The sequence below is a fragment of the Papio anubis genome, chromosome 1, assembly GCF_008728515.1.
Source record: "Papio anubis isolate 15944 chromosome 1, Panubis1.0, whole genome shotgun sequence".
In the NCBI taxonomy this organism is placed as follows: Eukaryota; Metazoa; Chordata; class Mammalia; order Primates; family Cercopithecidae; genus Papio; species Papio anubis.
In genome coordinates this window covers 160,411,132-160,432,448 of record NC_044976.1, presented here as the reverse complement: position 1 = coordinate 160,432,448, position 21,317 = coordinate 160,411,132, and the positions used below count along the sequence as shown (strand labels likewise).

Below are 21,317 nucleotides of genomic sequence, written 5' to 3'. Positions count from 1 at the left end.
TCAGACCTGAATGGCTGCCCAATAAAACTGGCCTTCCTTCCTTCCTCAAGAGCTCCCTGTCCCTCAGACACCTGGTTCCTAGGGCCCTGGCTAGGAGGAGAAAGAGAATGGGAACCATCCAAAGAGGCCTGCATTGTTCTCCAGTGAGTGACTCACACAGGGAATGCTCTGTCCCCCTCAACAGCATTTTTCCCATGTGCTGTTTTGGTGACTCCCAGGAGCTATGATCAGAAGTCCTTTCCACTGCTCTTGCTTCCTGGGCTGTACCTGGGCCCTCCACCCTCTCCCCAGCTGGAGGCAAGCAGGGGGACCAGACAGGGGAAAGCTCCTCCGAGCCTGGCAGATGCCGGGGGCCTGTGAGACCAAGGTCTCACCTCAGTTTCTCTCTCTCTGAAGGGGAAGTGACAGAAATGCCAGTCAGTGTGTGGTGGCTTTTTATTACGGGCGTGAAGTGGGTGTGGGGGCAGGCAGGAGGGGTGGCTCCCACCTAGACCAGCTCCCCATTTCCAAACAGGAGCTGTCCGGGGAGCCCAGGAGGACCCAGGAACTGGGGGAGTGCAGGCCGGAGACAGGTGTGATCGAGGAGCAGATCTTTGGTGAAGGAGGCTGGGCCCTACTTCCAGCGCCCGGTGACTTTGGCCTTCCCGCGGGTCTTGGAGCTGCAGGGGAAGCAGGACCCAGTGACATGGAGACACAGGCAGGGTAGCAGGTCACCATGGGGCTTGGGTAGGATGGGGGTGCCAAAGGTGAGAGGAGCAGGCTGGAGCTGCCTCCAGGGGCAGAATAGGGCAGCAGCCTGAAGCTGGAGGGAGGCTTCTCTGCCCCATATCCCACACCCACCAGCAATCAGAGGCCACAGGGAGAGAAGCACGAGGCCCCGGAGGACCCGGAGAAGGAAACCTGTGGGCTGAAGCAGAGGAGGAAAGCCTGGGAGCCTGGTGCGCTCCAAGGAGGAATGGGATGGCTGGAACGTAGGGAAGGAGGGGACAGGCGGTGGGCTAAGCGAGGATGACCTCAGACACTTACACTTTCTGGTTATCGTTGATCCTGTTTCGGAGAACATTGATCTGCAAGAAAAGTGGGAAAGACAAAGAGCAACACTGAAGCTGATTGGCTCAGGTCCCAGATGGCCTGGGAATGGGGAGAAGGGGGCTGAGTGCAGTGGTGCAGTAGAAGGAGAAGCATCGAAGAGTAGGAGGGGTTAGGATAGTCAAGGGTCAGGAGGGGCCCGTGTGCCACAGGCAGAAGCCAAGGAGCAGCTTCCAGGATGCCTCATGGGCCTCTCACTGTGGGGTTCCAGGGCCATAGTAGGTTCAGGATGAGAGTCCCATAAGGAGGGCCTCTGAGAGCTGGGCACAAAGCTGGAGGCTGTGTCATGGAACCCTCCTAGCAGCCCAGCCCAAGACCCCTCTGGGGCTCCCCGACCCAGCTGTCCACCATCCCAGAAGCTGTGCCCTTTGAGGGGTAGCATCCCCATGCACCACCCCTGCAGGGCGCTGCCCCAAAGTTTGGCAAATCTGTGTCCTGTTGGCCAGTACAGAGTTCAGTGTGGAACCAAAAAAAAAAAAGAAAAAAGTGGAAGACGCAGGCCTAGAGAGGCCATAACAATGGCTGACACCTGCTGAGCATTTAGTGGGTGCCAGGCTCTGTCCTGAGCACTTTCCCAGATATGAACCCATAGGACTGCTATGAGGGCGTAATAAGTTAATACATGGGATATGCTGGGAACAGTGGTTGGAACACTACAGTAATAATAATAATTAGTATTATCTCTGTAACCCTCACAATCACCCTGTGAAGTAGATTGTAGTGTTACCTGTGGAAATGGAGGCAAGGAACAGTAGACTAACTCACCCAACGTCACACAGCCAGTGAGGGGCCTGTGCATTATCAGGCATTATGGCTCCAAAGTCCATGCCATTGTCACCAGGCAATACAGCCTCTCTCCATATTGGGAGGTGGGAGTGCCCTGTAGCCATTGGGGCCTGAGCCTGCCCAGGGAAGGGCTTCTTGCCCAGGGAGGAGTGGTTTGGCAGGAGCAGCAGAGGAGACCCTCCAGGGGAAGCTGAATTCTTCCCTTAGTCAGCAAAGGCGCCCCAGGGCCGGGGTTGGGGGGCTGCGTAGGGAAGGGCTGGTACCCAGGTCTGAGCTCAGGGATGTAGCATCCATGTCCTCTAAGCCATTTCCTTGCCTGGTGTGTGTTCGCCTAGGACCCTCATTAGTGCACATAGGACCCTGAAAGACTGTGGGCTTGAAGCTCAGCCTAACTGTGCCCACACCAGGGCCTTGGGTGTACATGGGGAGAAGCACCTCTCTGAGGGCAGCCCTCCCCCTCCACTGGGGGTCCTGGCTTGGTGCATCCTGGTCCTTGTATCCAGCTCAGATCACTGAGCTGCTGCCTTGACATGTTAGACACCCCCAGGTTTGGAACCCCAGGAAAGTGTCTCTGCTCAGCACCCGCAAGCTCTCAGACACTTCCAGCAAGCAGTTGTCAACGTGGTGGACATGGAACACTGCTGAAGGCCAGGCAGCAGGGGCAGATGCAGGAGCTGAAGGGGGCTGGTGGGTGATAGGGACAGGGACCCAGGGACCTGCAGCAGTATTATGGGACGCAGTGAACCAGGAGGAGCGTGAGATGGAGACGCTGGGCAGGGACAGCATGGCAGCCCACCTCGTATTTCTGCTGCTTGAACTTCTCCTGCAAGTCGAACTTCTCTGCCTCCAAGTTATAGATGCTCTGCCACAGCTCCTTGGCCTTCTCCCTGCGCAGGCAAGGGTGGGAATGGGATGAGGGCCAGTAAGGAAGGGCCCTCCTGGGCCTCCGTCCTGGTCCTGGCCCACCCCCCAGGGTTCCAGCCCTCCTTGCCACCTCCAGGCCTGCCAAGGGTACCCCAGCCCACCCCCTGGGCCTGACCCAGCCTGGGGACCAGAGGGCAGCACCCAGTGCTCAGGAATGGACACCAGGGGCTGCCAGGGCAAAGTTCCAAGAACAAACGGGGAGCGGGAGAAGCCCTTCTGGCGCAGGAGAGCATCTAGTTCAATCCCCTGTACTGACACCCGTGTGCAGGTGGGTAAAATGAAGCTCACAGAGGTGGGGCACCTGCTCAGTTCTCTTTGCCCATCAACAAAGCCCAGAAAGGAGCTGGCCCCACCTGCTGGAGCCCAGCTCTGGTCCCACCAAATTTGCCGTGGGAAAATATGTGAGGCCGTCACGCCCTCTGGTGGCTCATACAAGAAGTGTCCTCGGCCCGACCCCTCCCGGAGCAGATGTGGGCAGTGCCCCAGGACCCCTCTTCCCAGCCCCCACCTCAGCTGATCTTCATTCAGGTGGTCGATGGCCAGCACCTTCCTCCTCTCAGCCAGAATCTTCTTCTTCTTTTCCCGCTCGGTCTGCCTCTTCCCACTTTTCCGCTCTGTCTGAAGAGTGTGGAAAGCAGAGAACACTGACCAGATTGCCCCCCTCCCTGTCCCCTAACCCTCCCCAAACCCCGTGGGGGTGGAGCAAGGCCTGTAGGAGGGCCAGGTTCTTATGCTCGTCTTCCTGCCACACCCCACACTACCAACTACATGCATTCCCTGGGGAAACTGAGGCGGGGCAAGGAGGATCACGTCAGCCTCTTCCTTCTTTGCCTAACTAATCTCTTCCACTTCTCACCAGCTTCCCCCCCGTCCCTAGCCAGCCCAATCTCTTCACTCCTCCCCTCCAGCAAGGCGCCTTTCCCTCCCAGGGAGCTCCCCAAAACTATGGGGAGGAAGAACGCGTGAGGTTTTTGGTACCCACCTGGGCCTGCTAAACCGGGAAACCATGAGAGAGAGGCCCAGAGAAAAAGACCAAGACGGCAACAGAGACACAGAGAGAAGGCGGGAAGACAAAGGCAAAGAGACACGGAAGAGAAGATTCAGACACTCGCTGTAGGCAGCCGGGTTTACTAGGACGTGGGTCTGGGGGTTACAGCAGGGGCTGTTTGATAGACTTTGATGCCAAAGTCTTGGCTGGTGTGGTCACCATGGGGGCAGAGGCAGGGGGTGGCCTAGTTCTGAGCTGGGGACTAAGCTGGAAATCTAAGAAAATGTTTTGATTCCTTCCCTACCCAGAGAAAATAAATTTCACATACCCCTCCTCCCTTGAGACTGGAGGATCTAGGAGGAATGGGGCCCAAAAGTTAGGGATTGAGAGTCAGTTTCCACGAACAAACCACCTCACATCTGTGCGGCACATAGACACTTTCCATGGTAGCTCATCTGGGCTTCTCAAAGCATCAAGGCAGACAATACAAGTGCCAGTTAAGGAAACTGAGGTTCAGAGGTTGCAAAAGGTCACACAACTGTATGTAGCAGAGTTGGGTCTCCAACTAGAGCTCTGACTGTAGGCACAAGGCTCTTCCAGCTGCACCCAGCCTCCTTGAGGGATCCTGAGCACTGCTGGGGCCAGGCATGGGGAACACCACTGGTGCCCCAGGCTCTGCCTGTAGCCCCTATCCCAGCAGGCCCCTCCTAGTGCAAGCCACGGTCAGGCTGAAAACCAGCTCAGGGGCTGGGCATGAGGAGACCTCAGTCTCCCACCCACAACAGCTGGGAATCTCTTCCTGGGATCTGACCTAAAGTCTACCTGCTGCAGTGGACACCTCATTCCTCAGGGCTATACCAGCACCTCCTGGCGACCCCTGCTGCTCCCCACCTACCTTCTGGATGTAACCCCCAAAATGCATCATGTTGGACAAAGCCTTCTTCTTCCGGGCCTCATCCTCAGCCTTCCTCCTGTTCTCCTCCTCCTCTCGTCGAGCCCTCTCTTCCTGATTTACAGCAAGGAGGAAGAAAGCAAATTAGGGGAAAGGATGGGAAACCCCGATTCTGAGCTGAAGCTTATGGTCTTTATGGGTGAGTTCAGCTCTGTCCACTGGGCAAGGAGCTTTCTGAGGGGGTAGCTCCCAGCACAGGGCTGGCCCACAGGAGTCCACTGACTGAGAAATGACTGTGTGAATGAATGAGGTCTTGATTCCCAAATGTGAGGTCTCGTCATCCCCTCAAGCTGGGAGTGCCCCTGGAAGACCTGTTGCTCTGGAAATGCCTTCAGCAGCTGCAAGGAAGAAAGCTACAGGGCCTTCAGTTCCCACGAAGTCTGCACTGGGGAAGGGATGAGGGCTGGAGAGTGTTATAAAATAACATGTTCATAAGGACCCAGGCGTTTCTCTCTTGTTTGCTGATATATTGTCAGAACCAAGACAATGTCCACCACTTCCTAGGTTGATATTGATATTGTTTTTTGTTTTGTTTTGTTTTGTTTTGAGATGGAGTTTCGCTCTTGTTGCCCAGGCTGGAGTGCAGTGCCGTGATCTCGGCTCACTGCAGCCTCTGCCTCCTGGGTTCAAGTGATTCTCGTGCCTCAGCCTCCCAAGTAGCTGGGAGTACAGGCATGTGCTACCACCATCAGCTGATTTTGTATTTTTAGTAGAGACGGGGTTTCTCCATTTGGTCAGGCCAGCATTGAACTCCCAACCTCAGGTGATCCGCCCACCTTGGCCTCCCTAAGTGCTGGGATTACAGGCATGAGCCACCGCACCCGGCCAATATTGTCTCTTGACTGATTTCATTCATGCTGATGAATAGAGAGGGGTCTGGGGGCCCAGCGGGAGCTGGGAGCATGGGGGTCTCCATGGGCCTGGGCTGGGGGTCACTCACAGCCAGGCGGTTCTGCCGCTCCTTCTCCCGCTCATTCCGGATGCGCTGCTGCTCGGCCCGCTCTGCCCGACGTCTCTCCTAAGGCGAAGAGGCAAAGCCCACCCCGGTGTGCATAGGGAGAAGGTGACATTGCAGGTACAGAAACCTGCATGGTGTGGCAAGGGAATTCCTGGGGGGGAGGTTCCTCCCAGAGTGTTGAAGCAGTGGTGCCTGGCCTCCAAGGGCCTCCACTTTCAGCCAGCTCCACGGACATGCACAGCAGGGTACCTGCGGTGACCCATCTCCAACATTCCTCATGGTGAGACTGCCCTCCACAATTGGGAAACATCAGGCAGGCTCCTCCTGAGCTCTGCCCTCACCTGCATCCCACCCTGCCCTGGGAGCTGCTCTGTGCCATATGCTTGGATAGATGGCCAAGTCATTGCTCCAGCCAGAGCAGCATGTCTGTGTGAAGGCAAGTTTGATGGGGAGAAACAAAAGCAATCAAAGCAGCCTCCATGATCTGCAGGAGAAGGATGTGGGATTCTGCAGGTCACACTCAAGTTCCCTTCATCTGTAGGGGAAAAGGAGGCAAGGGCAGGGGTGGGGCAGCAGGCCTGTGACCAACCAGTCCACAGCCTGGGCCTGAATTAGGCCCTGGGGAGGCCTGAAACAGATCAGACTCAGCTCTGGCAGTCAAGGAGCATCCAGTCGGGTTGGGGAGAGCAGGCAGGGACCCAAGACACCAGTCAGGGCTGCAGGAGCTGTGCAGAGTGCTGGAGAGCCCCTGAAGGAGAGCTCACACCCAGCTGGGTTTGAGGCACCAGGGAAGGCTGTCTGGAGGAGGTGGGGCCTCACGAAAGGGAAGGAGGACAGACTGGGCCATCAGAGAACATTAGGTGGGCAGACTGGACACCTACGATCCTGTCCTTCAGAGAAACGAGCTCCTCCTCCTCCTTCTTCCTGTTCTCAAAGTGAGCCTCAATCAGCGCCTGCAACTCATTCAGGTCCTTCTCCATGCGCTTCCGGTGGATGTCCTGTGGGAGGACCACTGTGGCTCAGAGGCTGCCCCTCCAAAGAGGCCAGGGGAGAGATGGGTGGGCTAGACATACCCCACCACAATGCAGAAGACCTCTGGCAGGGTCTGGCGCCTGGCCAGGGAAGGGGCAACTGTGGCCTGAACCCAGGACCACACCCATGGACGGGCACCCACCCTGGCCGGTGCTGCACCCATCCCACCTGTGCTCTACCCCAGCCCCAGGTCACAAAATCTCTGTCACTGGGGGCCCTTGGGACTATCCCCAGCCCAGGCCTGCTCAACCCACAGCCACCACTCACATCAAAGTCCACTCTCTCTCCATCGGGGATCTTGGGAGGCACCAAGTTGGGCATGAACGACCTGTTGGAGAGAAGAATAGTCAGTGAGCATCAGCCCCATTCTGGACCCAGGGACTAAGAGTGTCCAGGATAGGGTCCTACTCCTTCCTAGAGAATCTTCCAGCACTGCCCCCACCAACCACAGCAATGATATTAACACTGATGTCAACAATGGCAGTCCTCAGCCTTGCTCAGCACCTGGGAAAGCACAAAGCTCTTTCACATATGCCATTTCACTTCATGCTCATGATATGCCCATGAAGTAGGTATTGTTAATCTCACTTGGGAGAACTGAGGCTCAGGGAGGTAGAGTGACTTGCTCAAAGCTACACAACTTGGAATCCAAGAATCCGTGACAAGATGGCATGCTTGTCGGACTCCAAATCCCCTGGTGGACCCCGCAGAAACTCGCCATGAACCCGGGAGTCTTGCAGTTTGGTCCTAGTCCCAACACATACTGAGACCCAGGGGGTTCTCTGATTCTTCGTATCTCCATCTTCCCCCAGCTGTGTGGAGCTGAAATGAGATACCACAGTGCACAAGAGGCCAGGAAAGGGAAAGGCACTGGACAAATGAACGGATCTGGGATGTCTTGGGCTGGTTTCAGAAGCCCCCACAGAAATGGGAAGAGCCTGTGAGTGGGAAGAGGTGCCATCTGCTGGCAGGGTTGGCATCATCAAAAGGGAAATGCTCCCTATAGCCCAGCCCCCCAGCAGACACCACCTCCAGGTGGGTTTCACATGTGTGGCACCAAGCCGCCCTGCCCTGCCCCCTCTCAGCTCTCTGAAGCCGCCATGCCTAGGCTGGCACAGTTTCATTGTTTAGCTCCCCACAATTTGCTTCCCTTTATCCCCAGGTCCCACTTCAGCCATGGAGGAAGGTGTTCTGGCCATACTGTGGGAGAGGAGAGTGTCTGTTCAGGGCACTTCATCTAGAAGAACATAGCCTCATCCCTGCCAGGGTGCACGATCAGTGATGGAGTGTTGGGTGGAATTCAGCCCTCACTCCCTTAGGAAGAGATCCTTGTGCAGTATACAACTTGTACAACTGTATGTGGTAGTCTGTGCCCAACAAACCCCCAGCCCATGCTCACTGTCCCTATTGCATCCCTGTTCCATCATTATCCTCTCTCCCTGAGCCTCTGCTCCTGGCTCTACCCAGATGCATCCCACTCACCTGGGCTTGGGTTTGGACTCCTCCATTGGGCCATCTGGAGGAGACAGAAGCACACAGCCATGGGTCAGGGGTCCCCAGATGTGGTCCCAACTCCACCCTCGATGAGCTAGACCCCTGTGGATTTGCATTTCCCCAGCTGCACAGAGAGTCCCTCCCGGCACTGGGGAGCCTGATTCCAGAAGCATCCAAGAGAATAAAGGCAGCAGGGGCTGCAGATGCCACACTCCCTCTCCCATAGAGTTCTGCAGGGCACACACTCACACAGTGTGGAATTTCACACAAAGCCTTCTCTCACTCATCAGTTCTGGGCAAAGCAATTTTGCCTCTTTTGGGCTTCACAGTGGGGAGGATTCCTTTGGAAAGGTCCCCAGGGGTCCTGGCCCTAGAATCCCTTCCCAGGTCTTTGCCTCCTTTGTTACCCCCTGGACTTCCTGGTAGCCACAGGGCAGAAGCTGATGACATGATTCCAAGCCCCAGCTGGTTGTCCCCTCCCCCCTGGAGAAGTGACTGGGACCACCTAGAACCCTGGTGAAGGCTGCAGCATGACGATGACTGCAGCAATGGCCCACCATGACCATCTATGCATTGGGATTTCATCCTACGGATGCCACATCCTACAAGTGACTTCACCTAAGCTCTAGGAGCCTCATGTGTAGATATGACTTCTGGGTCCCATTGCTCTGTCCAGACCAGGGGGCTGGACAATGGTCCCCTCTCCCACTGGGTGCCACCAATGCAGCTTCTCTGGGAGGAGAAGGGGCAAAGTTTAAAGCTCAACATCTAAAACTTCGGAAGTGCCACCAAGTTCTGTCCTCTCCTCTCCCAAACCCTCTCAGTGCACACCCACTTCCCTGGAAGGAGCACGGTGGGCATTCTCCTCCAAAGCTGCGGTGAGGGGCTCCTTTGCCTCCCTTGTACCTCTCTCCTGATATCCTTACCTTCAGCTTCCTTTGCTTCCTCTTCTTCTCCATCTTCTAAATGAAACACGAGAAATCAATCAAGGTCCTTGTTCTGAGCTCAAGTCCCCCCATCCCACCAAGAGCCTCCCCGACAAATAAGTCCTAGCCAAGATGCACGCTGTTGGTTTTTGGGGTCACAGAGCTGTGTCTCGCACGCACACTCCCCTGGACCCAAGACTCTGCCTGACACAAGAGAAGGGCTGAGTCAACGTTTGTTGACTGGGCAATCAACGGTTGAATCTTAGCCAATAGGAGAATCAGGTGCACATGGGAAAGCCTGTTCTGGGGTTTCTTACTGCTTCAGGAATGGCTCCGGGGGCTCTCACCACCCCCTGAGGTCCCTGCACCCTCATCCAGAGACTTACCTTCTGCCCTGGTCTCCTCGGTCTCAGCCTCTGCTTCAGCCCCATCCTCAGCATCCTCTTCTGCTGCCTCCTCCTGCTCTAGAGAAGTGAAGCAGAGAGAGTGAAGAAGCAGGCCCCACTCGTGCTATCAGGCAGAACCCAGAGCAGAGAACAGGCAGTGGGGAGTGGGGATGGGGGTCAAGACATCCAGGTCCAGACGAATTTGGGGACAACCAACGTGAATGCCAGGGGGCTGCCATTCTTGGTTTTGACTGTCAGCTGCCTCCTCCCACCCAGCTTAGCCCCACTCATCCCAGAGACCTCTCTGATGACAGGACTCCACCTCCTTCCCCAACTTTCCAGCCCAGAAGTTCCACCCCGTGTCTGGCACCACAGAACATGCCCTGCTTAAGCTGAGGTGTCCGGAAGCTCCTGTCCTGAACTTAGTGACTCTAGACACCCTCAATCCACATCTCAAAGAAATCAAAAGAGTATGACTGTGTGGCTGGATGGTGCGCCCAACATCTGGATCTTCATACTATCCAGAAAGTGGACAGGATTTTTCTATTTTCATCCATTTGTTTGGCAGGATGTGGCCCCCATCTCAATCAGGCACTTGGAGTAGACAGACAGACACAGATAAGGGAGACAGGATGCTGCCTGGCCTGGGCTCTGCCTGTAGGAAGTGTTCTGTGATGCCTGTTCACTGATGCACTGAGAAGTGGGTGCCTCTTGGCAGAGGGAGAAGAAAAAGCCTCAGGCAGGAGGAAGACACCATCATGGGAGAAGGGTCGGCCTTCATCCTCTCTGTCCTCCCTTCCCAGGTCTGAGTCCTCTCTGAAGCCTGGAGATGCCTTTTCTTTGATCCCTGCAGGAGTCTTGCCTCAAAATGATCCTTCTAGGTGTGAAAGCAGAGGGCTAGCGAGGAAGGACATGGCCATTGTGGGGTTCACCTTTAGGCCATCCTGTTCACACCTCTGCCACCTCATCTGGCATGTCACTTCTCTGTACAATATACCCCACCCCACCCAGTGGCCATGCCACATCCCAAGGATGGGGAGCTTACTGTCTCCCCGGCACACCGACTGCATCTTGAGATATCGCTGTCAGGACGCACTTTCTAAAATTACGCCCTGGTCTCACTCCCTTGTCTTGGTCCTGTGCTCCCCATCAGCAGGGCACATCTGAAGGCTGATGTCATGTCCTTCCTGCTCTGGCTATTTCCAGTCTCCCTGGCTGTTCTCCAGAGGACTTTGTCCCCAGACCCCCCAATCAACACCCTGGACAGCCTGCCTGGCGCTGTCCAGCTCCTAAGGAGCGCCAAGCACGGAACACTGGGATGTGCGTGGGGGCAGAGTGGCGCTGCTGGCTTCCAGATGCCAGGCCCCCTCTATGGCCACATTTGGAGCAGTTTGGGAGACCAGCCAACCTGGGTCCCTCCCACCGCCCAGCCCAGGGAAAGGATCAGGAACCAGGAAGAGGAGCCAGTGGCCCTGAGGGTCAGGCATGATGAGCAACTCGGAACTGTGATCCTGGTCCCTGGGACGACTGACCCACTCCATCCCTGACCCCAACTCCCACCCCCCAGCCCCCAGAGCAGGGCCCCGGACAAGCAGGCTGTACTCGGGACAGCAGGCAGCAGAAAGCACCACAGAAGGAAAGGCTGTACTACCGTCTTCATCCTCTCTCCAGTCTTCCTCTTCTGAGGTTCAGGGAGTGGCCGCAGCGGAGGGGAAAAGCGAGACAGGTTAGTCTAGGAGCAGAGAGCCCAGGGCAGGAGCAGCCACCCAGCGCAGTGGTTTTAAGAGTGTGGGCTTTGGAGTTAGGCCAGCGTTCCAATTCCCAAGCCACTACTTTCCAGCAACAGGGGCAACTCTCTTCTCAGTTGCTTCCCTGAGCCTCAGGTGCCTCATCAGTAAAATGGGGATCATTCTACTCACTTCTCAGCCCTAGTGAGGACTGAATGACCTACCACGCATAGAGCGCCCAGCAGGTGCCTGGCATAGGAGGAGCACGCTATCTGTGGTAACTGCACTGCCTCTAGACGACAGAGCCTCGGCTTCCTTCTTACGAAGACAGAGGCCCCTAAAGAGCAGAGAGCGGGGGATAATTCACTCCCATCAAATTTCCTGCCCTCAACAAGCATGCCCATGTTCCTGCTCTGAATGAGGCTCTTGGGTATTCTGCAAACCATGTCCAGTTTCCAGAAGCCACACTTTAGAAAGGCTCACTGGAGAGCCTGGCCCCAGGGGAGATTTGCCCGGCCTTTTGGGAGGAGGCTGCCCCATCTGAGAAGGGTCCAGCATTATAACCCTAAGGAAAGAGGCTGCATCTACAACAGTTGTTCTATGTACAAATATCTGCCCAAAAAACAGTTCCAGCAAGTGGAACAATTCCTCTCCTGGAAGAAGGACACTTGGCACTATCTATCCTGCAGGCTTAGCAGACACCCATCTAGAGGTTGCTCTCTCTTGATCATTTGCAGCCAGATCCTCAGCTGTGTGGGAGGCGGGTCTCATCTATTCACGGCAAGCAAGGCGGATGCTACATGGCTCAGACCCCAGTGCAGTGGAGAATGACTCTGTTAACTCACAGCCAAATTCTACCGTGTGTGGCAGGCAGATTGGTCCCAAATCCAGAGATCTATGTCACTAACTCCACCACCCCAAACCTGTTACAAGGAAGTGGGAAATCCTCCAAAACAAAGGAAGGGCCACCATATCAAGAGTCTGTTCAGGTAACACAGCAGAATTTGGAACCAGCTAGATTTTTGATTCAAAAATATATTTCCAATAGCTTCTGAAGTATCTGGTGTTCTTTGAAAACCAAAAAGATGCCTGTGACCTCTCAGTTTCTCCTGTGACTTTCTCTTCTGTCTCCTCTTTGGCCAGACACCCCTGGAACAGCCCTAAATGTGCAGGAGAGTCCCCATTTTCCCTAGGAGCCATGGGGAGCAAAGGAGGGGCCATCTGAGCTCCCCCCTTGGACCTTCATAGAGACCCTTCTCCTAATGTCTACACGCCACATGCTGAAGTGATACCTGAGCCACTAAAAGGCAGGGTCCACCTGCCTGGGGTGTAGGGGGAGGACTGGCATGAAGCCTCTGAATCACTTCCATGCACCAAGCTCTCAGGAAGAAGGAAAAGTGAGGGCATTCTTTCAGAGAGATGTGGGACCCACAGCTGAGGAGGGCAAGGGGTTAACTGATCAGAATAGGAGCAGCAAGAGGGGCCTCTGCAAGCTCAGAGTCATAACAAAGCTTCATGCCGAGATAAGACTTCTCAGATCACTGAGCAATTTCATACTCACAATCGCATTTGAGAAATTACTAAATGGAATCTTTCAGGGTGTATCATGGCATTGTGGTTATGTTTTTTAAGTAGTACTTATCTCTTAGAGATACAGTGTAGCGAAATCTTGAAGCATGAAATGACATGGTGCCTGGGAACAGTTTTGGACGTCTGCTCTAAAATAACTGGGGGAAGGCGGAGTATAGAGGAAAGAAGATTGGCTCTAAGATGATGATTGTTGAAGCTGGTAATGGGTACATTGGGCAGGGAGAGCATTATTATTATTATTGCTACCTTTATATGCATTTAAAATTTCCCATGATAAAAGGGAAAAGAAGCAAAAGTAATTGGGAAAAGTGGTCATTGGGTTTGAAGCAAATGACAGACAGAAGAGACAGGTTTAAATTGTTTGCCTCAAGACCCGAGCAACCCAGATAGGACTGATTCCCATTTTAGAAGGCACCGTTGTTGGAGGATCTTGCTGAGCTGAGAGTGAGGAGCAGGGACAGATGAGCTGCTTTCCCAGGGCTCCCAGGATTTCCACATTCCTGAGCCTGCCCCTTTCTGGCTCTCCATCTGCCTGAGGTACATACCTTCAACAGCTGCTTCTGCTCAGAAGAGAAGTCCAGGCAGCAAGAGAAGAGAGAAGAGGTGGGTCAGTTTCAAACCAGGCTGTCTTTGATCCAAATGAGTACACATGTTTACGCTTACCTTCCTGCTCCCTGAGAGCAACAGGAAACACTGTTAGTAGCTCGCACACATGCACATGCAAACACACATGCCTGCACACATATGTACACATGCATGCATGTACACACATGCACACACAGGCTTGCACACACTGGCCTTTCCCCAAAGATAATCCCCCCTTTTTTTCCCCTTGTTGGCTAGTGGAGTCTACACTGCCCTGCCCACCTTGCGATGACACCCATAGTCTCGCCTGCCCTTCTCATGCAGGGCTGCCTCCTACCATCCTTGGCAAGCCTCTGCCCCGGCCAGCTTCGTCTCACCATCTTTCTGCTCACTTACTCTTTCCATCTTTTCCCAGGCTGTATCCCTTTCTAGAAAGTCCTGCCCTCTCCCAAATCTCTTATCTCTCCAAATTCTACACAGGTAGGACCTGCCTTCTCCACACAGCCCCCTGACTGTTCCAGCCCCTGATCTCCCTCTCCTCAGAACTCCTGCACTACCAACAGCTCGCCCTCCACACCGGGTCCCATTTGCTAATTTCTTCCCCCAGTTTATGTCTTCATATCTCAACAAGATAGTAAGTTCTGTGAGGGCAGGAGCTGTGCCTATACCTCTGTCTCCTCCCTGGTGACCACTATCCTCTGTAGTTATTGGATTGGCTGTGTCCCGCCCCCTGGTTTCCCTCTGGGACAGGACTGTGGGCAGGGCACTGTCAGGGAGAGGAGGGATCCAAGACGGGGTGATAACACTGGGTTCTGAGCTGGGTTTTGGGGAGCACAATCAGCTCTGTGGCCTCTGGAGAGTCATTGAACCTTCCTCAGTCAGTTTCAGGAGACCCAACGTCTCAGCTTCTCTGTTCATGGCCAGTCCCCTAGCCAGGACTGGCCAAGGACCCCAAAGACCCTGGAGCTGAACCTCTGTGCTTCCCAAAGTCCCTCGGCCTGTGCTCTGCCTGGGATCTACAACCCAGGGGTACAGGAGTGGAAAGGAAATGGCTATATCTCTCCCCAGGATGCCCAAAACACACATAGCTACTTCTACCCAGAATCCTAGGACAGCTGGGAGGCTCCTGGACCAGGCGTCAGGGCAGCAGCGGGAGGGGACCCCACTCAGGCAGGATGCTCCAGATACTCACTCCTCCTCGTACTCTTCCACCACCTCTTCCGTGTCAGACATGGTCTCTGCTCTCCCTCCAAAAAGAGAAAAAAGTCAGTGGAGGTGCAAAGGGAAGCCTGCCTTCCTCAGAAGAGCTCTGGCCCCTGTTTTACAGAGATCAGAGAGGCCTGGGCTGAATCTAGTTCCACCCCTTATGAGCTGTGCGACCTGCAACAAAAAGCCTCTTTCCTCCCCTGCCAGGGGAGATAGTGACACCCACATGGCAGCAAGGCCACCAGGCGTGAGCCACCACACCCATTTCATCTGTGCTGGACAAAAGTGAGACCTGGACAAAAGGTATTTGGGCACCCCAAGAGACCGGCCTGGACAAAATTTATTTAGAGACCCTATCTCTAAATAAATAAATAAAAGCACACAGAAGGGATCGTTGTGGTTTGGGATCTTTTCAATATGTCGACTATGGTGATGGATACATGAACCTACACAGGTTAAAGTTGTTTAGAGTTTCTCACACACAAGGTGCAATTGTGGGCAAATCTGAATAAGATCATAGATTGTATTGATGTCAAATCTTGGTTTTGATATTGTACTAGTTTTGCAAATGTTGCCCTTGGGAGAAACTGGGCACAGTGTGTAAGGGCTCGCTATTAAAGACAACTGCATATTAGTCTTTAATTATCTCAATGAAATTCTGATTAAAAAAATGTTCCCCCAGGGAACTCATTCTGAGATCATCTTCTCACTGCACTGGGAACAGATAATCTAGATTCAGATCCTCTTCCATTAGCTTGCTGAGGGTGTTTAGGCAAGTCTTTTTAACATCTCCAAACCTCAGCCCTTTCTCTGTCTCATGGAGATAAAGTGTACACATCCTGGCTACTCAGGGTCTTTATGAGGCTCCAGTTGACATTAACAAAAGGGGAAGGCATTAGGCAATGTCAGGTGTTACAGTGCGCATGTAATCACAGGGAGGGGGCAGACAGCAAGCGCTTGAGTGTGAGACTAATCTCATTTTGAATGCTGGCTCCAGCATGCATTTGCCTGCGACCTTGGCAAGGTCACTTAACCTCCCTACATCTCAGCTCCCTTTGCTGTGAAATTGCTGCTCTTCTCGGGTAGGTGTGAGGAACAGAGCTGGTGTGAAGTGTAGGCATTTAGCTAATAACTGCTATGACCCAACCCTCCTGGGCCATGACAGTGCACTGCTCCAGGGACACAATCACGTTGTTTGAAACGTGAACAGCAGCCTCTGTTGTAGTGCAATATGCCAGCCCCACAGCCTCCCTGATGTTGGCTTCCAAGGGAGAGAATGGACGGGGTGATGTGACAGTGAGGCTGAAGTGAGGTGGGAGAAGAATGAGAATGATGGCAGGACCACCCTCCAATGCTCCTCCTCTGCTGCCCGCCTCCTGCCCCACTCACGCCTGCCAGCGCTGCAGCACCAATTTCAGACCCAAGCCTCAGGATGAGGCCAGAGGCACATAGATGGTCCTGCTCACTCCCTCACCACCTCTCCCTGCACACCCCCCCAGAGTGGCTGAGACCAACCCCAGGCACTCATCTGTGGACATCCAGCAAGAGCCAGGGCTCTGGTTGGGTGGGGTGATGACCGCCGTAAGGCAGCCTCTTTGAGGCTGAGCCATTCCAAGGCAGCTGCCACTGCCCAGCTGCCCCTCTAGGTGGAGACTTCCCCAGACTCAGCACCCACTGCAGCCCTGGATTGACTGTCTTCAGACCCTGCTCCCATTATGTCCAGTCCTGCTGGGTTAGAAACAAGCACAGCTGCAGCACAGTGGTCCCTCCCCTGCTCCCTCTGCTGGAGCAGGATGAGGACAGTGAGGGAGGAGCCTTGTTTACAAGGAGCTCTGGACCACAGCTCTGAGCCACTTTTTTGCCCCAACCCCCAGGGTGGGGTGGGTGGGTGAGCAAAAGAGACGTCAAGTGTGCGAGTTGCTATAATGGGGGATCAAGTCTCATTCTGCTGAAAAAAAGACTCAAACCCCAGAGAGTCTCCAAATGGGTCTTAGGATGAGCGTGGCCAAAGAGAATAGCCTTCCTAACCCCAGGATGGGTGGGGGTGACAACTGTTACCCAAAGCCCCAGAGGAGCCGCCAGAACTAGTGACTTGAGAACTTGAGGAGCTCCTGCCTGAGCCCCAGAAGGAGCCTGTCCCTCAGTGGGAGGGAGAAAATTCTCAGAGGAACCGTGCATGTCCAGCCTGGGTGCATAGCTTCTAGCTTTCCCTCTCCTCTCCTATTCTGCCCTTCCACCAGTTCAGAGCCACTGGGCATGGTGCTGGGGGCTCACAGGAGGACAGAGTGCTTGGACTCCTCTCCCTGTTCCTGGGAGCACCATCCAGCTCCCAAAAATAGCACGCAGACATGGAGGATGGAGGAGGGCTTTCAGCCAGCCCAGAGGACACCACCACGCCAGTGGCTCAAAGGCAGGACCTGATGCAGAGGAAAGAGGTGGGCTGAGACTGGAGGCTGCAGAATGGGAGAGGGTCAAGAACCTGGCAGGGCAAGGGTCCCAGAATGTCTTGAAACACCTGTGTCCTCACACCCAAGTCCCACCCCCTTCCACAGGCAGCTTTCTAGCCTAACACATTCACAGCCAAGAGATCAGGGTCACCTTTCTTGGAGAGTGAAGCAAAGACAATAGAAGGCATAAAGCATACTGACCTTGGGGTCAAAAAATCTGGGCTTAAAACACAGATTTTGCTGTGTGGCCTTATTTAAGTCACCTAGCCTCTCTGACTTCAGTTAACCAACTATAAAACAGAAGAGCCTTGAGTTCTGTCCTTGTAGAAACAGTCTCCGAGTTTCTGAGAAACACAGGCCCCACCCCTCAGTCCTTGTCCCCAGCATTTGACTGGGATTTTCCTGAGCCAACAGCTGTTAGCCCACCAGGACAGCGGGGGTAAGGGGATGGGGAGAGAGCAGGAGGAGTGGAAGTGGCGGGCAGAAAGTAGGAGGCAGCAGGCAACCTGATCCTCTCAGATTCCACTTTTGCAGAGAGAAGGAAGATTCGCCCTCTAAGACATGGGTCAGAAAAGGAATTTGGGAGGGCAGGTAGCTTCCTGGCTACAGCAGGCCAGGAATGTGCTCTGAAATTCCTTACACACCAGGCAACCCCCTCCCCGAATAGTCTTCAGCCTGCCCAGGAGAAACTAGAAACCAAGGGAATCTTTCTCTACCACTCCTGGGCACAGAGCAAGGCCTGTCCCAAGATGGGGTGTTGGGGTGGGGTGGGACAAGGGTTACACTTACAAGGACCCAGGTTAAACCCTTTAATGCCAACCAGCTGGGCTCACACCCAAGGAGAGGTTCTCCCAGTGAGGACTTTCCCCATCTGCCCCTCAAGTGCAGCTCAGTTCAGGGTCCTCTCTGGGAGGGAATGGCACTGAGTCAGTGGCATCAAATGGAATTCCTGCCTCGGCCTGGAGAGGCGCTGCAGTGGACCCTGCACATCTGGTGGTTCTCAGTGCTTCCAGGACAGTTTCTGAGTTCCTGGCCTTGAGAATATGACCAGGGGACTCACCTGACTGACAGGGCTGCAGTCTCACTCTGCTCTCTGGGACTCAAGAAGGACCTGCGTGGAAAGCTATAGGTGACCCTCGGCCTGGAACAAGCAATTTGGGGGAGTCCCTATTGGTTAGAGCTTCATTGTATTTAGAGCAGGCAGAGGCCTAGCAAATATTTAGCCCACTCTACAGATGAGGAAACTGAGGCCTGGAGAGGGAAAGTGCCTCACCCAAGAGTTTACAACTCTACATCTTTAGTGGCAGGTCCAGGACTCCAACCCTGGTCTCCAATGGCCACATGGGATTCTCTCTCTCTGCTCTATTGTACCAATCTTGGAGCCCAGTCCTGGCAACCCCTCCTCTGAAGTGTGACTTCCACCAGGAGGGACCATGGACTTCTGCAGACACAGGCAGACTCTGGGTAAAGATACCAGGGCCCAAGACCCTCACGTCTCCCCGTCCATTCTCTGTTCTTCTCTTCCCCAGAGCCCTGCCCGAGCCTTACCTCAGAACAGCAGCTGCCGACAGATCCTGGAGGCGTCTGCTCAGCCTCGGCAGGGACTGGGTGAGGCAGAGGATGGAGAGGGCTTTAAGCAGGCATGTGGGCTGGGGCCTGGTGAGCCAGCCCTGCTGAGGGAGGAATGCACGACAGGGGATGGGTGGGGCAGGGGGATGGCGGTGGGGGTGGGGGGTGTTGGCTGCTATTTTGGCAGGTGCCAGGGACAAGGCTACAGGAACATGTACCCCACGCCATATAAGCCCATGTGGTCCTCCAGCTGCTCAGATAAGCTATTTAAAACCAGAGCAGATATGCAGGGAACAGTCATGCAACATAAACCAGCTGTCCCTCTTGAGAATCCTGATAAAGCAGAGGCCAGAAACCCAGGCCTGGGAGGGCTGGCTGGGAACAGGGTTGGGGGGCAGAAGGTAACCTCCAAGACACTCCGTAAGTCTCAGCACCAGAATCTTGGAAGGCAGAGGGCAAGAGCTATGTGCTGCTCCACTTGAACCGATGCTGGGGGTGAAGACACCTTCCAGGCTACCAGCTCCTAATGGGCTGAGCAGCCTTGGGCAGGTGGCCGGCTCTGCCAGCCTCCGTGAGGGCATCTGCAAGGTGGGTCTTCTCCATGACCCCCAAAGCCATGTGGCACACCTCCTCACAGGGAATGGACTTAAATTGCTACGGGCAGCCAGATACAAGGTAGAACTTCCAGTCAAGAACCTTGAACAGGCGGCTCGTTGTGCGAGAGGGGTGATGCGGACTCTCGAAGGTCATCCCTTAACGGCTTTAAAATCAAACAGTGCCGGACTATGACCTGCTAAACCTGCTAGACTGCAGATGCATGTGTCAGGCCCCGGGCTTTCGCTTGCTTGCCTGTGTCTGACCATGCACATGCACTTGTACGTTCAGGGCTGGCCCATTGCAGGGTTCGGTAGATTATGAAAATGAAAGAGACAGGAGGAAAGCAAGCCAGTGGGCAGCTGAGCTGACTCTCCCCTCCATCTCACTCTGAATCTTCACAGCCTAGGTCCTGCTTGACTCTGAAGCAGGAATGGTCCTCCTCTGGACCAGGCCCTCCCCTCCCCCATGACCCCCCTGGCACTTAAAGATCTTGCCCATTCATGATCCACACTCCTCTGTTTCTCTGTGGGCGAAGAAAGCAATCTCGCTATTCTCTGCCCTCTTCTCCCATCACCCAGTCATGTGTCCCACCTTCCCAGTCCTCAAACTCTTCTCTCAAACCCTCTATCTTGGGAGTTACTATGCTGCCTCCACCACTAATGTCCTTGAAAAGGTCCTCTGCACAGGGGACTTGCATTTGCTCCATATCCATGCTGCTGTTAGACTTTTGTCCCATCACTCAGCTGACTTTGTCCCCTCCATAGTTCCCTGTGGCCTCTGAGTCCGGTGGCCTTGATTGCCCAGCTCCAGGCTTATCCCCTGCCACGTGGGTCTCCACACTGCCAGCAGATCTGCGGCAGGGCAAGCGGAAGCCAACCGCCTGCTGGCCAGCATCATGGGACTGAGGAGGACCACAGGGAAGCAGGGAGACTTTGTAGAGAGACAGGCAGATGGAGGGGAGAGATTCCTGAGGGATGGTGAGGAAGGAGCCAGGCCATCCAGAAGAAAGTGGGAGGAGCCCCATCATCTCTCTATCCCAGTCTAGCCCATGAAGCAGGGCCTAGCCTTGCCTCGGGTCCTGGCCTGGAATAACGTAGAATTTGGAATTACTTTTCCCAAACCCCTTTTTAACTTGAGGGTGGGTTACTGTTCCTTGTAAGCCCAATAAACTTTCAAACAGGCCACAGTTTATTTGCATGGATGCCTAGAAGAGGGGTCTGGGCACCTAGATCACTACAGAGCCCCATGGGAAAAGCCCAGTAGATCCTTGGTGTCATAGGCCACACCTGTACGGCTTCGAATTGTTCTAAGGCAGGAGCTTCGTTCAGAGCGCTGAAATCCAGCCCCCATGCAGCAGCCACTCCTGGGCATAGCAGGGTTACTCTCAGCCCATTTTTTTGATATCCCTGTCCTTGCAAAGGGATGTAAAGAGAAAACAAAGCCAGAGTGGAATGGGAAGCTTATGCTGAAACAGTGCATGTAAATTTGAGGATCCACAACAGGACGGGCCACTTGTGGGGTCACAGGGCCCCTACGGCAAGAGAGCAGGAGGGTACGGCCAGGAGTGGTGAGTGGGAGCCCCGTTGTCTCCAGAGGGTGCCCAATGTCACCCGTCCAGAGGCCTCCCCACCTGCCTGGACATCCAGTCACTACCACTCATTTATCCCCAGCCGAGGTCATCTTGGGCACACCCTGGTCTCCTTGTTTGCTGGCTGCGTCTGCAATAGGAACAAGGGCAGGGCCCTCCCCTATTGGATTCACAGGGGAGGGGGCTGTGCTGTGGCACCCCCTGACATTTCCCCTAGCAGCCAGCCCTCACTGGGCACTCCAGGGGAAGGGGGTGCAGGCATGAAGGGCCCTGCTGAGGCTGCAGCTGCAGGAACAGGCCCCTCAGTGTCTTACTCCAGGGTGGGGCCCTGCCCGGGGAAGGCTTCCAGGAGGCTCTCCTGACTCTGGGTGGGGACAGTTTTGTTTACTGGAAAAGTTCACCTATCATGGCATGAACATGTGAAAGTCCTCTGAGGTCATCTGCTTGAGATTCAGAGAAGGGAAATGGCTCAA

General features: G+C 54.6%; 1 protein-coding gene across 29 annotated transcripts; it reads right to left on the bottom strand.

Annotated features, from left to right (window-relative positions):
• Window positions 1-417: 417 nt before the first annotated feature.
• On the bottom strand, window positions 418-18,752 carry TNNT2 (troponin T2, cardiac type). Of its 29 annotated transcripts, none has more exons than XM_017950722.3 (19): window positions 18,639-18,748; window positions 18,151-18,201; window positions 14,630-14,684; window positions 13,516-13,526; window positions 13,398-13,412; window positions 11,487-11,599; window positions 11,138-11,216; window positions 9,536-9,613; window positions 9,150-9,185; window positions 8,212-8,245; window positions 6,997-7,057; window positions 6,579-6,695; window positions 5,680-5,757; window positions 4,683-4,793; window positions 3,782-3,790; window positions 3,308-3,417; window positions 2,672-2,762; window positions 1,027-1,067; window positions 418-659 (listed from the first exon to the last, which is right to left on the bottom strand). In XM_017950722.3, exons 3-19 carry the CDS (start codon window positions 14,668-14,670, stop codon window positions 614-616), a joined length of 1,071 nt encoding a protein of 356 aa, XP_017806211.1. In that variant the 5' UTR covers window positions 14,671-14,684; window positions 18,151-18,201; window positions 18,639-18,748; the 3' UTR covers window positions 418-613. The 29 variants fall into 29 exon arrangements, with proteins under 29 accessions (XP_017806211.1, XP_017806218.1, XP_017806214.1 ...); XM_017950729.3 differs by having other exon boundaries at window positions 14,630-14,680; XM_017950725.3 differs by having other exon boundaries at window positions 14,630-14,675.
• Window positions 18,753-21,317: the final 2,565 nt, after the last annotated feature.